This window comes from Lepidochelys olivacea (genome assembly GCF_965140295.1).
Source record: "Lepidochelys olivacea isolate rLepOli2 genome assembly, chromosome: 8".
Taxonomy (NCBI): domain Eukaryota; kingdom Metazoa; phylum Chordata; order Testudines; family Cheloniidae; genus Lepidochelys; species Lepidochelys olivacea.
Window position 1 is genome coordinate 608,879 of NC_140418.1, and position 15,470 is coordinate 624,348.

At 58.4% G+C, this 15,470-nt stretch overlaps 2 protein-coding genes across 5 annotated transcripts; one reads left to right on the forward strand and one right to left on the reverse strand.

Annotated features, from left to right (window-relative positions):
- Positions 1-477: 477 nt before the first annotated feature.
- Positions 478-3,272, forward strand: NHP2 (NHP2 ribonucleoprotein). Its single transcript, XM_084635691.1, has 4 exons — positions 478-678; positions 950-1,019; positions 1,329-1,434; positions 2,771-3,272. The coding sequence occupies exons 1-4, from the start codon at positions 540-542 to the stop codon at positions 2,894-2,896; spliced, it is 441 nt and encodes a 146-aa protein (XP_084491817.1). The 5' UTR covers positions 478-539; the 3' UTR covers positions 2,897-3,272.
- Positions 3,273-7,134: 3,862 nt separating this feature from the next.
- On the reverse strand, positions 7,135-14,347 carry RMND5B (required for meiotic nuclear division 5 homolog B). 4 transcript variants are annotated; one of them, XM_084635840.1, is made up of 10 exons: positions 14,251-14,345; positions 13,103-13,254; positions 12,245-12,390; positions 10,372-10,518; positions 9,835-9,935; positions 9,080-9,246; positions 8,724-8,889; positions 8,545-8,647; positions 8,318-8,472; positions 7,135-7,781 (listed from the first exon to the last, which is right to left on the reverse strand). In XM_084635840.1, the coding sequence occupies exons 1-10, from the start codon at positions 14,310-14,312 to the stop codon at positions 7,718-7,720; spliced, it is 1,263 nt and encodes a 420-aa protein (XP_084491966.1). In that variant the 5' UTR covers positions 14,313-14,345; the 3' UTR covers positions 7,135-7,717. The 4 variants fall into 4 exon arrangements, with proteins under 4 accessions (XP_084491966.1, XP_084491967.1, XP_084491965.1 ...); XM_084635841.1 differs by lacking the exon at positions 14,251-14,345 and adding an exon at positions 14,084-14,230; XM_084635839.1 differs by having other exon boundaries at positions 8,318-8,647; positions 14,251-14,347.
- Positions 14,348-15,470: the final 1,123 nt, after the last annotated feature.

Genomic DNA, 15,470 nt, shown 5'->3' on the forward strand with positions numbered 1-15,470 from the left:
CTGAGGAGCCAGAGACTGGGCTGGGGTGAGGAGCTGGAGTCCAGGCTTGACGCCTGAATTCCGTTCCGGTGAAAAGCCTGGCTGGTGTCCAGAGGTTAGGGAATCTGGTCCCGATCTGGATTCGCCCTGGGCCTGGGGCCGCTCCCTGCCACCCCCCACCCGGGCCTGGCGCCTCCCCCGCCGGGTGCGTGGCCCGGTTGCGGCGGGGCGCTGGTAGCCCGGGCTGCAGCTGCGGGCTTGCAGCCAGAACCCGGGCCGGGCCGGGCCGGGCCGGGCCGGGAGACCCGGGGCACGCGCACAGACGTGGCTCCAGCAGGCGCGTGTCTCTGAGGCGCGGGACGGTCACGCGCCTCCCTTCTTCCCGCAGGCGCGGCACGTGGGACCGCGCGGCCAGGCCGCCGCCGCGAGGGGCGGGGCACGCAAGGGCGGGCTGTTATTGGCTGGGGTGGAGGCGGGCGGAGTCTGTCACCAGGCGCTTCCCAGGGCGCCCCGCGCGCGTGCGGAAGTGGAGGCTGGGACGGGCCACGTGTCTGTCGATCATGGCCCGGGAGAAGTCGCCGGAGCCGGAGGCGGCGCCGGAGCGATCGTACCAGGAGCTGCTGGGGAACCTGAACCCGATCGCGCGGCCGCTGGCCTCCCGCAGGCTCACCCGCAGGCTCTACAAGTGCATCAAGAAAGGTGGGGCCGGGGCCGGGCCCTGGGGGGGCGGGGGGCGGGGGCCGGGCCCTGGGGGGGCGGGGGGCGGGGGCCGGGGCCTGCGGGGGGGGGCCGGGGGCCGGGGCCTGCGCCTGCGGGGGGGCCTGCGCCTGCGGGGGGGGCCGGGCCCGGGCCGGGGGAGAACCGCCGCGGGAACGAGACAGAGCCCCGTGCACGGGCCTGGGGAGCGGGGCCGGAGCGGGAGCCCCGCGGAGCCCGTGCTGAATCTGATGGCCGCTTATTTCTCTTCCAGCGGCGAAACACAAGCAGATCCGGCGGGGAGTAAAGGAAGTTCAGAAATTCATCAACAAGGGCGAGAAGGGGTAAGAGCCCAGCTGCAGCCACCCCCAAAGCTGGGCCCTGCGGTATCTGACGGCAAGACAGGCGCTGGCCGGGGCCGAAGGACCAGACCCGTGGGCTCTCCGCTCCGAGAGCACAGGCCTGTGGCATCGTCCCGGGTAGGCTGCGTCCCACGGCCGGATACGCTTTGCTGGGGCACCGGCAGTGCTGGCCCCGGCCCCGGCCCCCTTCGTGACCAGTCACCGCCTCCTCAGCGCTTCTCGACGGGCACGTTCCGGTTCCCATCTCCCTGTCCACCGCTACTGATAAGTCGTCTCTCTCTGCTGTTTCAGGATCATAGTCCTTGCTGGAGACACGCTGCCCATTGAAGTTTATTGCCACCTCCCCGTCATGTGTGAAGACAGGTCCCTCCCCTACGCTTACATCCCCTCCAAGTCGGTAAGGTCAGCGGGCTCTCAGGAGTTGGGGGAATCTCCCCTTCGTGGGCACCAAGAGGGCATGAAACATTCCAGCAGGATAACAAGCTGTGGCTTAGGTGGTGCCTGCTTCCTCCCTCCCCGCTTTCTCTTTTTGGTGCTAAGAAGCTCTTGCCCAGGGCATAAAACCCAGGTCTTTGCTGCTCCTCCCCCATTCCCAAAGTCAGACTGAACACACGGGTGTCACTTGGCCTCCTGCACAACTCCCTAAAATCGACCATTTGAGCTAAGGGATCCCTAGCGGTGACACACTATGGGCTGTTTGTCATCCTGCTTCAAGGGTGGGGCTGAAGGCGGGACACTGCCTCACACTGAAGCTGTTATTTTGCCAGAGGTAACACAGCCAGGCAAATGCTTTGAGCTGCCTGGGGTAATACTGTGAAGTGTGTTCTAGTCAAAGAGCTTTCATCTTTGTTCCTAAAGCATCCAGTTTTCCCCGCTGCGGCCAGGAGATATCTATGTTCTGTTCTCGTCTGGCAGGTCCTTTAAATTGTCCAAATAGCAAAATAAAAAAAACCCCAACGGGAGCCCTGCACAATCTTCTCTAAGGGGGTGTCTCCAACTGGCATCCTTAAGGCTTTAATATTCCTCCAACCTGGCAAGACATTGGCCCTGCTGACTTCATGCCATCCTTGCAGAGTACTGCTGGGCCCCATCAGGCCAGGTGCTGGATGTTTCTGGATCAGTAAGGACAGGCTGTGGGAGGAGTTGGGGAAGATAAGAAGTCCCTCTAACGCAGCCGTTCCCAAATGGGGTCGTGCCCTGAGCGGATGGGGCCTGGCAGTCCCTACTGTGCAACGGATGCTGTCTTGCTCTACACAGCGTGACCTCTCCTCTGGTGTGTGCAAGGTCACGGCAGATGGATAATGCCATTTTGTTCTGTGAAATGGCTTGCTAAGCACAGCATGACCTCACACGCCACACAGCTACGAGGTCACGCTGCGTGGAGGATGCCATTTTGTGCTTCAGAATTAGGTACTCTGTACCCTCTGAGGTCCCAGAAGGAAATAATTCAAATGGGGTTGTCCCACAAAAAGTTTGGGACCCCTTGCTCTAATCTGGGGGGGCGGGAGGGTAAGAGACTGCTCAGTTGTGGGAAGGTTGCTTTACAATTTGGTTCAGTCACTTGGGGGTGGGGGTGACTGTAGAGTCAGGGGAGCCATACTTTCCCCTGTGGGGTGGAGTGCAGGGGTCTGCTCTCCTCCACAGAGGAGTGGTAGGATTCCCATTCCCCCCAGTGGGTGGAGGTCACCAGCAGCTTTCCTGGGCATCTCTGATATCCTCTTCCTCTTGTTCAGGATCTGGGAGCAGCTGGCGGCTCAAAGCGCCCAACCTGTGTGATAATGATCAAGCCACATGAGGAGTACCAGGAGGCATATAAGGAGTGTTGGGAGGAGGTTGTGTCTCTTCCTGTCCCCCTGTGAAGGACATGGGGAGTGCCTGCTCTGGAGCTTCTGGAAGGCTGGGCCTGCACTGCCCCAGCAATATTCGGTGGCCTCCGAGGACTTTACAAAATGAAACGTGAGCTGGTCCTGCAGCTACTTGCTGGGTGCTCAATGTGCGGGAGAGGGGGCTGCATGGACCCTGGGCTTTTTACCTTTAACCAAAAAAAACCTGTTCTGAAATAATTGAGTAGCAGCTGCTGAGGTTGGGGGCAGATGGTGACTGACTTCCCCCTTGAAGGGAGGGGGACAGCAGGCTTACTGGACAGGCTAGCATTCCTGGGGGGGAAGAGTCCATGCCATGAGCAGCAAGTCAGACCTGTTCTGTGATGGATGAAATAAATGTATTTGTACAGCTGTTTGCTGTGGGTTTTAGTAAAGCAGCTAGGCCAGTGTCGGTGGCACCCTGGCTTTAAGGCTACATCAGAGCATGAGGCCACTGCTCCAGCATCAGCAGGGCTGGGCCTGAAGGCTAGATAATGGGGGAGGAACAGGGATGACTGTGTAGAAGTGACATTGACAGCACAGAAACCACTTTCTTTCTGGCCCACCAGCGTTTGCCCTGGAATAAATAGAGGCCATTCTGGGTGCAGACGGGGCTGGAGAGGGTTGGTGTCCCGTTCAGTTCAGTCCAGCCCAGCCCCAGCTAGGTGGGAACCATTGTGTTTGGGGCCTGTGTTAGGAGGCAAAGTGGAGCCTGGGCTCAGTGAACAAAAGGCTACGGTGAAATTGGCTAAATGAATGTAAGGCAGGACCTGTGCCTAGCTACTGCACCATGCACTCCCCAACCATGGCACATGGCTGCCTGGTGGCCTCTCTCTATATCAAAAATATCAGCCTCTTGCGAGATCACGGGGGGGAGAGGAATTTGGACTCATGTCCTTGGGGGTCACTGCTTATGACCGGTCCCCACAACCCTTGGCTATGCCCAGCCTGCTGAGGGGGGGTGGAGATGTATTGAAGTCTCGGACACATTTCTTCTCCCCCCTCACCACTGGTGGGGAGATGGCTCCAGCATGTGGGGTGTCTGCCAGGCAGTGGGGCTGGGGTCTCAGCACTGCAGTCAGCCACGCATGATGTGACTGTGCAGCATTGTGACACGTATTGATTCTATCCTAGTTGATGCAAAAAAAACCCTCCATCCTTTCCTGCCGTTGCCCCAGTGTGCGCCACTACAGTGCTGGCTGGTCTAGGGGCAAACTGGAATGATGACAATTTATGAACCACCCCAGCCTCTGATTCAGCTGGGTCCAAAGAGCAGCAGAACCCAGGGGTGAGGTACTGACCAACTACGGGGCACCTTGTACCAGGGAGCAGCACTCTCTGCACTCTGAGAAACTGATTGCTCTGCTGTTAGCAGCAGGTACTGGCGGCTATCCTGGATGTATAGGCTCGACCCCCACCACTACTGGACTCCATCCTTCACTGCCAGGTTTGGGTGATGGGAGACAGGGCTGCAGAGCTACTGCTGTCCTCATGCTCACACTGCAGAGTCAAGGCCAGGCTCCCAGCCTAGTCTCTTTGCTGGCCAGGCCAGCCTTGCCCCAAGAACAGCCCCAGCACCCTGAGCTCTAGACTAAATCGGCCAGGTGTAGCCATGCCCCACTTCTGTACACTCTGCAGCCTTTGAGACTGCCTCTGGGGCAGAACCAAAGGTGCCCAAGCCAGGGCACACTCAGGCTGCAGCTACACAAGGTAGTGAAACATTTCTCATTGCTGTACATAGTTCAGTGCAGCTGCAGTGCTCAGATGAACGAAACCCTCGGTCGAGATGCAGCTAGGACAACAGAAGAATTGTTCCATTAACCTAATTCCTGCTGCTCGGGGAGGTAAATTAGGCACAGAAAAACCCGCCATTGCTGTAGCAAGTGCTTATGTTATGGCACCCCAGCGGCACAGCCCTTGATACCATCTGCTCATCAACAGGGCAGTAGTAAGTACCAGCAGGGAAGTCACCGTGAGCTGGAAGGCCCAGTATTACAATGGCAGCTGCAGTGCCCGGGTGCCTGCAAGTAACGCCCCTGCAGCCCTAAGCATGCGCGGAAATGCTGTGTGCCTAGAAGCCGGAAAGCCACTGGAGGCTAAGGAAACGATTGCTCTGCACTCAGCAGTGGCAGGCCCAGAAGCCCCAGCTGTACACACTGCATCCCATGCAGATGGTGGGGCAGGCAGGAAAGGGGTGCATAAATAATGAAAATGTTTGAGGATCAGTGTGTCCCTAGAAAACATGTTACTTGGGAAAGAGCTATTCAGGCTAAGAACACAGCAAAGGGAAAACAGAGGGATTTGTCACAAGACTAATTTTAAGTTAGTCCTGTGAATAAACGCTCAAAGACTAGATCATCCCGCTTGTAACAAAAAGTGAGTCTGAACGATTACTAAGTATGGTGGCTCTGACATGCCAAGCAGCAGAATGTACACAAAAGATGCCGAAAGAAAGGCACAGAGCATGTGACTGAATACCATAGTGAAATCAGCAAGGCAAAAGGTCACAGAAATTAAAATTGGGCGAGGACAGAAAAATGGAAGCAGAAAATGACGTCAGTGATTTGGAAACCAGCATGAGTAAAAGAAATGGCCAGGATTCAGGCACTTGGTCAATGATTTAAAGCCCATTCAGACTTCATCTTCAGTGCTGTGATATTTTGCCCCATCTACAGAGATGCTTCAAAAGGAAGGCTGGGTGTGTCAGGGGACTGACTGGTTGCCAGTCTTTTATGCATCCAGGGGTATGACAGCCGCAGAGAGGCTGTATACACACAGAGAGCCACTAGGTCTGGCATATTTCACTACTTTCTCTAGTGTTGTAGCTTCAAAGTAAAAACTGACCACAAATCACTGATTGCAATACACATAAAGAGACTTGAAAAGCATCACCAAGGATACTGAACCCTGAGGGGGGATCCAATCACACTTCAAAGCTGTGAAAGGCTATTATAAACAGGACAGGGATCAGTTCTCCATGTCCACTGAAGGTAGGACCACAAGAAATGGCATAATCTGCAGCAAGGGAGATTTAGGTTAGATATTAGGAAAAACTTCCTAACTAGGCTTTGTGAGAAGGTTGTGGAATCCCCAGCACTGGGGGGTTTTAAAACCAGGTTGCACAAACACCTGCCAGGAATGGTCCAGATTTACTTGGGCCTCTCTCAATGCAGGGGGCTAGACTTGATGGCCTCAAAGTCCCTTCCAGCCCCACATTTCTCTGATCACATTTCTCAATTAGCAGCTATAGGACAGACAAAAGACGACTAAGGAGTCTGGGAAAGTGAGGCAAAGCCTACCCCACTTAAACACAAAGATTGGAGAGAGAGTGGCAAGATGGGCACTGGCCAGTCAAAGCAGCAGCGACCAAAGAAGAGTCACCTTAGATTCAGTGAGTACAGTCAAAGCAAAATCTTACCCCGGAATTGTAAGCATCTGCCATGATACCCAACAATGTGGCCACGACAAGTGAAGTGAGAGCAGACACAAGATGGAAACAAGCCACAAACTGACCATGAGGTGGACCAGCCTTACAGACCAGGGCTTGCCCAAAGAGAGGTTGCAGATGGGGAAGACTGCTGAAATGCCCTCAGGGACAGAGTGAGACGTATTAAGTGTTAAAGCAACCTGAAGGTGGTTAAATCAGTACTGTATTGGTTATAGTTTAAAGATAACAGTGTTTTAGTTCAGTAAAGAGATCTAAAAGAGGGACCACATGCTATAGAATAAGTTCTCCAGGACGGCTAGCCATGCCACACTCCTGTACACTTTATCCAGTCTTTGGTTTCCCCGTGATCCCTCCGGCTGGGGAAGAACCAAAGGAGCCTAGGACAGGGCAGTCACAGTAGAACGTTTGTTACCTGGTTCTGTTTAGAATAAAAGGTTTATCTCAACACTGGTCTGCTTGTCATAAAGCTGCTACCCCACCCCCAGACTTAGTGTCCTGGAGCCCCCATGTGCCCCCTCCCATTCTGTCTCCTTACACCCCCTCTACATGCCCCCCACCTCACCCCTCCATTTTTCAGATCTAACAGCAGCTCTTCCCCCTCACTTCTGTGCCCTATTTCATAGGCTGATGCAGGGGAGGCGGGAGAACAGTCCCAGAGGGACAGCTAGCCCCAGCCCCCACATCAGAAAGCGGGTCCCCTCTTACAGTGGGGTTCATGTCATCTTTGGGCCCAAGCTGTTAAGGACCCAGCCCTCCTTTCTCCCAAGGCGCTCAGAGAGCAAGGGGGAAAGACTAACAGGCTTTATTTTCTGGAATTTATAAAATGGCTCCAGGCAGCTCCCGCTTTAATATTTACAATGCAAAAAATATCAGTAAATGCACAAGGGACTGTACAGCATGGCCATTGCACTGGCAGAGGGCTAGGAATGCTCCCGTAGCCATGTTTGAGGCCAGGAGGGGCTCTGCCTATTACTGAGCAGAAAGACAGCTGCCCAGCAGGCCAGACCGACAGGACGGGAGCACAGAGTGAGCAGGGCAGCGTAAGCCAGATCACTAGGAGAGCACACACTGAGGCCTCCCGGAGCTCACCGCAGCAAGCAAGTCACACTGCTGCTCTGTCCATTTCAGCTCCCTTTCTCAGGCGGCGGTCAGGTTCAGGCCCACTGCTCTGGACTTTGCCCTAGCTCTGCAGGAGGAAGGGACCCCAATGGGGCTGCAGTGGACAGAGCTGCTCTCAGACCCACAGCCTAAGAGGCAGCCCACGCCCTGCTGTGGGCAGCACCACCGCCTCTCGCACTGCGAGGGTGGGACAGGCCACCTAAGGGGAAGAGCAGTGACCTGTTGCCACAGCCCTTCCAACCACACCAGCGTCAGAAGATGATGCGCTTCCCATCAGCTGGGTTCTGCTCCATGGGGCAGTAGGGACACTTCAGCCTGAGGAGAGGTCCAGAGACAAAGGCATCAGGTGGGAAGGCCGGGGAACACAGAGAAAATGGTAGCGCTTTGGGGCACTGCAGGGCCGACGACAGCAGAAGTCTGCCCCTCCCGTCAGAGCCCAGTCCGCAAGGCTCAGTCTAAGGAAGGCCTGGCATCCCCCAGGGGCACAGGGTTGGCCATGGGCAGGCAGCAGCACTGCGTGTGCACCCTACTTCCCAGCACCAGAGATAACAAGCCCTGCTCATCAGCATCCACGGCACCCAGCCCGTTCAGGCTCACTGCAACCTGCAGCACCGAGCTGCAGGAGAGCAGGGGGGCTGGGGAAGGTGACCTGGCCCAGACTAGCACAAGGCCAGCCAGGAACCCTGGCGGTACAGGGCACAGGCCAAGGGATCTTCAGAGCACTCACACTCCCATGGCACCAGGCTGCATCACACAAAGTGATGCCAGGCGAAGGCCCAGCCTGCGGGACAGGGGCTGCAGGGCAGAGGTGGGTCAGGGTCCACGGGTGAGCGTCAAGAAACCAAACTTACTTCCCCCCATTGATGAGCTTGTTGAGCGCGTCCCGGGAGATGACATGCCCGCAGATGAGTTTGATAGGCGGATTGGAGTCAGTTGTCTGCTGGCGAAGGATGGGGCAGGCAAACACTGAGTGGTACCAGCACTTCATGCCCAGCTCAATTTCAATCTGCCAAGAGAGCACAGGGAGGTCAGCCCCACTGCCCCACCCCACCCCGCCGCCCCACGAGATGACACTTACAGGCAGCTCATCCTTGTGGCTCCAGACACCTGTGCACTGTCTCTGCTCAATCACTGCCTTGATGTTCATCAGCACGGGCAGTGCCACACATCCGGACGCAAAGCTGCATGAGAGGGAGACGCCTTAGAACTTGGTGGTACTGCTAAGGGGCGCCCCACAGGCCCTGGCCTGGGGCTTACCTGACACTGAGAGGGGATTCCACCGAGAGTCCCAGCAAGGCACAGGCGTCGCGGGTGAAGGTCTCGCAGATCTCTGTCCAATGCCGGGCATCCAGCAGGTGGCAGTACGGGGAGTTCTCAATGCCCAGAGGCAGGTACACAAGGCTGCCCATCATGACCTGGATCTCTGAACAAAACAACACCCTGGTTGGCCTCAAGAAGCAACGTAGCCACAACCCCCCACCCTGTCCTATCAGTGCCCCCAGTACGGGGCTAGTGATGGGGCCCCCTGTAGCCTGGGAACAGGGCTACCCAGTGGACAGTTCCGTGCCCCACTCGGGAGGCCAGTGGCAGGGCCCCATCTGGCACAGTCTCACCTCGCTGGTGCAGGCGGGCAAAGGGCTGGAAGTGGCGAGCGTAGCTCAGGGCCTCCAGCTGCTTGTCAGGGCCGCCAGCCAGGAGCCGGATGAAGTGGAGACGATGCAGCTTGAATTCCAGGGAGCTGTTCAGCTCCAGCAGATGCTGCCTCTTTGAGATTGCCCAGCTGGATAGGAAAGAACAGGGGGCAGCTAAGTCCTGACTGTCTGGGGAAGGTGGGCCAGGACAGCCAGGAAGTTCTCGCTGATGCCCAACCTGACAAGACGAGGGTGGGGTTGTTCCCATTCCTGGAGACTGTTCTGTGTGAAATGCCCCTGGCCGGGCTGGCCTAGAGGGCTCCTTTCCCTCCAGTGTCTGTAATTCCAGGGACTACCCAGGTAGCACCAGAGTCAGCTGGGGTGAAAAAAGGAACATAAGTGGCTCATGGGCAAGAGGGTGTGTGTCAGGCCCTGCACATGGCGCTGCCCCAGGAGGGCTGGTTGGGGTGTTAAGGAGCATTGTGCTTGTAGGCCTCATTCTGACTGGGATGCAAGGTGCAAGGAGCATGCTCCAGCAGGCAGGGTGAGTGCGATCATCACATGTTAGCTGGGGTGCACCGTGCTCCCTCTTGACCAGCCAAAGCACCTCATACCCCAACCCAGACTCGGTGCATGAGTCAAGCAGAAGGGGAGGGGCCACTTTCAGTAAGGATGCGGAGGCTATGGGCAAGGAGGAGCACTGGGATGCTCAGCGCTCCCAGATGATTGGTTCTTACTCCAGAGCTGGACGCAGGTCCTGCTTGTGCAGCGCTTCCAGGATCCGGTTCAGCTCCAAGAACGGCTGCTTGAAGTCCAAGTCCACATTCAGGGTGGACTCCTGTGGAGAATGAGAGCCAGTGGTCACATCCCACCAGCCTCTTGGGGAGGGCGGCATACAGCAGGCAGCACCGGGGCAGAGGGGTGGTGCCAGGAGAGGCTCCCCAGCCAGAGATGGGCGAGGTTTCCTACCCTGCATGATGGAGAGAGGCCCTCCTCCTTGGAGCACAGAACACATGCAGGGGAGCAGCAGACTTGGCAGCCGCAATTCGGTCCCTGCAGAGCTGGGGAGGGCCTCATACCAACGGGCCTGGGTTGGCTAGAGGTGCTGGCCTGGAGTGAACCTTGCCAGGGGCAAATGCTGAGTAAGGCCCACTCATCAGAGAGCAGGCCCACAACACTGCTGGTGCCCCTGCCCCAGGGAGGCCACGCCCTCCCTCACACAATGCTGCTGTGTGGCAAGCTAGGACCAGTGTTGTTACCAGCAGCCCTGGTACCTGGGACAGCTCCTCTGCCACGCTCAGCATGCCCTGCTGGTACAGGTGCTCCACAATCGCCATCTGCAGAATCTGCTGCTGCTGCTGCTTCTCCCGCGACTCCCACACCGAATCTGAGACCACGCTGCAGAGCTCGGCATCGAAGTTCTGGGAAATGAATGAGAGGAGTCAGTGGTGCCCCTGAGAATGAGGGGATGCCCCCCCCATCTATCACCTTCCGGCCTGATCACATGCTCACAAACAAACTCCCTGCAACTTCCTGCAAAGCCACCCCACAACAGCACACTCCCACCCAAACCACTACAGCCCCTGCACTGAGCTGCTTTCAGTTGGCTGACTGGATCACAGCCTCAGAGCCACATCATCTCATTTCTGGGTGGCATAGTAGTAGAAGGTCGTGACACTCTGTACCTCAAAGCAGCACCCTGGACCCCCCATATACACCCCATCATATAAGTATGATCTATTTCATAAAAAGTATGTCATGTAAGGAGTCATATGAAAGGTCATGATCTGCAGAAACCCACTGTTCTGTCCAAATATGTATGCTGTTATTGTGTGTGAAGTTGTGAGATTTTGCTATATGGTTTTTACTGAAATATGTTGCTAGTTCTCTAGTGACAAAAAAGGAGGTGATCCCCACCCAGGAGGGTGTTAAGTGTCCTTTAAACAGCAGAGGAGTTGTAAACAAGGGATTTACAATGCAGTAAGAGGGCTGCACAAGCATCACACAAAGGGGGATTGCTCAACTCTGTGACTCAGCAAAGCCCACCTGGGCTAATGTTTTCCAGGCACATGGACTGAGGATATAAAATAGAGGACAGTGGACTCATGCTTTGGCCTTTCTCCTCCCCCACCTATGCTGGAAGCAACAAGAACACAGGGAAGACAAAGACTTGAACTGAGGAGACTGGTCCCAGGCTTAAAGAGGAAGCCTATGTATTAAGAAATATCACCTACTTGCAACATCCAGTGGGGTGAGACAAACTGCTTGATCCAAATACTGCCTAATGTAATAAGGTTTAAGATTTAGACTGCACACTTAACTTTTATTTCCTTTGGTAACTATCTCTGACCTTTTGTGGCTACCACTTCTAATCACTTAAAATCTCTCTGTAGTTAATAAATCTGTTTTATATTTTACCTAAAGCAGTGTGTTTCAATTGAAGTGCTTTGTAAATCTCAGCTCAGTTTACAAAGGCTAGTGACTGTCCTCTCCACATCGAGGGAGGGGCAGACTGGGTAGTAAACATACGCTGGTCAGGCTTCTAATCAGGGCAAGACGGAACAGCTTTGGGGTGCAAGGCTGGGGGCTTGGAAGATTTGCTGGTACCTTTCTCCATGTGATTCATGAGTAGTTCAGGGAGCATTCATGCAATTTAGCTAGGCGTGGTGTCCACATGCTGTTAGGGTACTGAGTGATAACAGCGCCCGAAGGGGTTTGCTGCTTTTCACTAGCAAAGCATTGTGAGAGACAGCCCAGTCTGGAGAGCTAAGGGGGCACAGCAGTACCCCAGTTCCAAGTTGTACCCTGGGGAGTCCTTCACAGAGGTGAAATGTGAGCTCCTTAGGGCCAAGAACACGTCAGAACAGGAGGGCCCCAATCCTGACTGCAGCACATAAAACAGGCATGAACCCACAGGAGCAGGAGGCATTCAGGACCACAGAAAGCCCAACACCATGAGAACTGGCTCCCACCATGATGCCACTGGGCACCAGCAGATGAGGGAGACCTTGGGGGATATCTTCTCCCCATACTCCAGCCTGCAGAGGGCCAAAGAACCAATGGGAGTGAAAGCCATCACTAAGGCAGGGATTCCCATCTGGGCCCCCAGGTCCAACCCCTGGATCCTAGACAAAAGGGGGTACTCACCCTATCAATGGCTTTGCCCACCCTGGAGACACTGCTGTGAATGTCTTTATGGTCCGAGGCCAGTTTCTGCACCGTGTCCTTGATCTTTCGACAGCACTGGGCCATCATCAGGGAGAGTGTGGCAGACAGCGGTGCCCCCTGCAGGGCTGCAGCAGAAAGGGTCTTCAGACCTAGCTGCGGGGACTAGCCAGGAGCCTATTCCAGGAAGTGCAAGTCCCTTACTGCGAAGGCTTTGCACCAGAAAAGCAGCAGCTTTGAGCTACATCTGCCAAACACTGCACCATGCACCAGAACTCCCCCTCCCCTGCCAGAACAATAAGCCACTAGGCTAGGCTTCAGTGTGACTTCTGTTTAACTAAGCACCACTCTAATCCACCATGAAGTTTGGGCAACTGCTCCCCGCTGCAGGACTGGGGTCAGGAGCAGCCTGAGCGTCCGAGGGCCAGATAACGCAGGACTGATTGGGAGCAGCTGGAAATGGCTGGTGCAGCCGAGGACTTTGACCAGTGCTGGTCCAGAGCAACAGCCTCAGATACTCAGTATCACCCTCTGCAGGCAGATGCCTCGCAAGCTCACACCCTGACAGAAAGCTCTGCCAGGATTTCACCCCCCAAGAGCTGGTGTGTCCCCGCACTGGCCTACAGCCACCCCAGCCAGAAGCGGGGCTGAGCCACAGCGCTGTCTGCTCAGCAGATGGAAGTGGAGGTCAGTCTCCATCCATAGATCTGTGGTCAGCGACCACCCCACCTGGACCCGGCGCTCTGCCCCTGAGCACCATGCTACGGTTTGGGAACAGGCCCGGCTGCAGGAGGAGCACAGTGCTGCGTCACTGCCTCACTCCAGCGGGCTGGCTGGTACCTGTGCTGCTGAGCTCCTGGCGCAGTTGGCTCACGTAACAGAGCAGCTCCTCCAGGCTCCGCTCACAGTGCTGCCCATAGCTCAGGAACTTGTGCAGCACTTTGTCCAGCTCTCGCTCCACACAGGCGCACAGCTCCATCATCCGACGGACCCTACAGGGAGAAGCACAACACACAGGCGCGAGGCTCCATCATCCGACGGACCCCACGGGGGGAAGCACACGGCGCAGGCGCGAGGCTCCATCATCCGACGGAGCCCACGGGAGGAAGCGCACGGCGCAGGCGCGAGGCTCCATCATCCGACGGAGCCCACGGGAGGAAGCGCACGGCGCAGGCGCGAGGCTCCATCATCCGACAGACCCCACGGGGGGGAGCACACGGCGCAGGCGCGAGGCTCCATCATCCGACGGAGCCCACGGGGGGAGCGCACGGCGCAGGCGCGAGGCTCCATCATCCGACGGAGCCCACGGGGGGAAGCGCACGGCGCAGGCGCGAGGCTCCATCATCCGACGGAGCCCACGGGGGGAAGCGCACGGCGCAGGCGCGAGGCTCCATCATCCGACGGAGCCCACGGGGGGAAGCGCACGGCGCAGGCGCGAGGCTCCATCATCCGACGGAGCCCACGGGGGGGAGCGCACGGCGCAGGCGCGAGGCTCCATCATCCGACGGAGCCCACGGGGGGAAGCGCACGGCGCAGGCGCGAGGCTCCATCATCCGACGGAGCCCACGGGGGGAAGCGCACGGCGCAGGCGCGAGGCTCCATCATCCGACGGAGCCCACGGGGGGAAGCGCACGGCGCAGGCGCGAGGCTCCATCATCCGACGGAGCCCACGGGGGGAAGCAAACCACCACCAAGCGCGCGCCCCCCGCCGCCGCCGGCCCCCACTGCCAGGCCCCCGTCAGCACGCGCTGCCCCGCCCAGACCCCGCCGAGCGGGGGGCTCCAGCGCCGAGGCCCGCCGGGCCCGGCCCGCTCCGCTCACCCGGCGCCTGGGCAGCTTCAGCGCTTCCGGCAGCTGCCGAGTGCGGGGGCCGGACTGTCCCACTGCGCGGCGGGATCCCCCTCCCCGGGAGGCGAGCAGTGGTAGGTTCCTACGGCAGCCGGCGTGGGAGGGGGCGAGACTGGCCCATTCCTACGGGAGGGGCTCACCTAGCGACCGGCCCTCTGTCTCCCGAGCTTGGTACCGCCCGTCCACAGTGCGGGCAAACCATCCTCGCCGGGCGGGGGGAAGGGGAGGGCGCTGGAACGTACCATTTCCCGGGTGTCTAACCCGAGAGTCCGGGCGCCCAAGCTGCAGCGAAGCGCACGGCTCCTGGCGGGGGCGGGCAAGGGGTGGAGGGAACCGTGCCGGGGGGGGTCAGTGCTGGGGGCAGGGAACGGTGCCGGGGGGGGTTTCAGTCCTGGGGGCAGGGAACCGTGCCGGGGGGGGTCAGTGCTGGGGGCAGGGAATGGTGCCGGGGGGGTCAGTGCTGGGGGCAGGGAATGGTGCCGGGGGGGTCAGTGTTGGGGGGAGGGAACCGTGCCGGGGGGGGGGTCAGTGCCGGGGGGGGTCAGTGCTGGGGGCAGGGAACCGTGCCGGGGGGGGTCAGTGCTGGGGGCAGGGAATGGTGCCGGGGGGGTCAGTGCTGGGGGGAGGGAACCGTGCCGGGGGGGGGTCAGTGCTGGGGGCAGGGAACCGTGCCGGGGGGGTCAGTGCTGGGGGCAGGGAACCGTGCCAGGGGGGTCAGTGCTGGGGGGAGGGAATGGTGCCGGGGGGGGGGTCAGTGCTGGGGGGGTTTCAGTCCTGGGGGCAGGGAATGGTGCCGGGGGGGGGTTTCAGTCCTGGGGGCAGGGAATGGTGCCGGGGGGGGTTTCAGTCCTGGGGGCAGGGAATGGTGCCGGTGGGGGGTGTTCAGTGTTGGGGGAGAGAACGGGGAAGGGGAGGGGTCAGTGCTGGGGGCAGGGAACCGTGCCGGGTGGGGTCAATGTTGGGGGGAGGGAATGGAGGGGTTCAGTGTTGGGGGAAGTGAACAGGGGAGGGGAGGGGAGGGGTCAGTGCTGGGGGGAGGGAACAGCGGAGGGGAGGGGAGGGATCAGTGCTGGGGGGAGGGTATCAGGGCCCAGACCAGCTCTGCTCCTGGGGAGGGAACAAAACCTGGTGGGTCAGCAACCTCGCAGGGAACCCATAATACCATTTGCGATCTCATGCCCTTCGTCCTGGCCCCACCAGCCCCAAAGGTGCCCACTCCCCCCGGTGCTCCCTGCCTCATGCCCACAGCACAGGTGCTGCAGCTGCACTCTGGGGCTCCTGCCTCGTGCCAGGCCCTGGGGAAGGGCGAGACAGTGACCAGCGTTCCCTGGGCCCAGGTGAACACAGGAGCTGGTAAGGG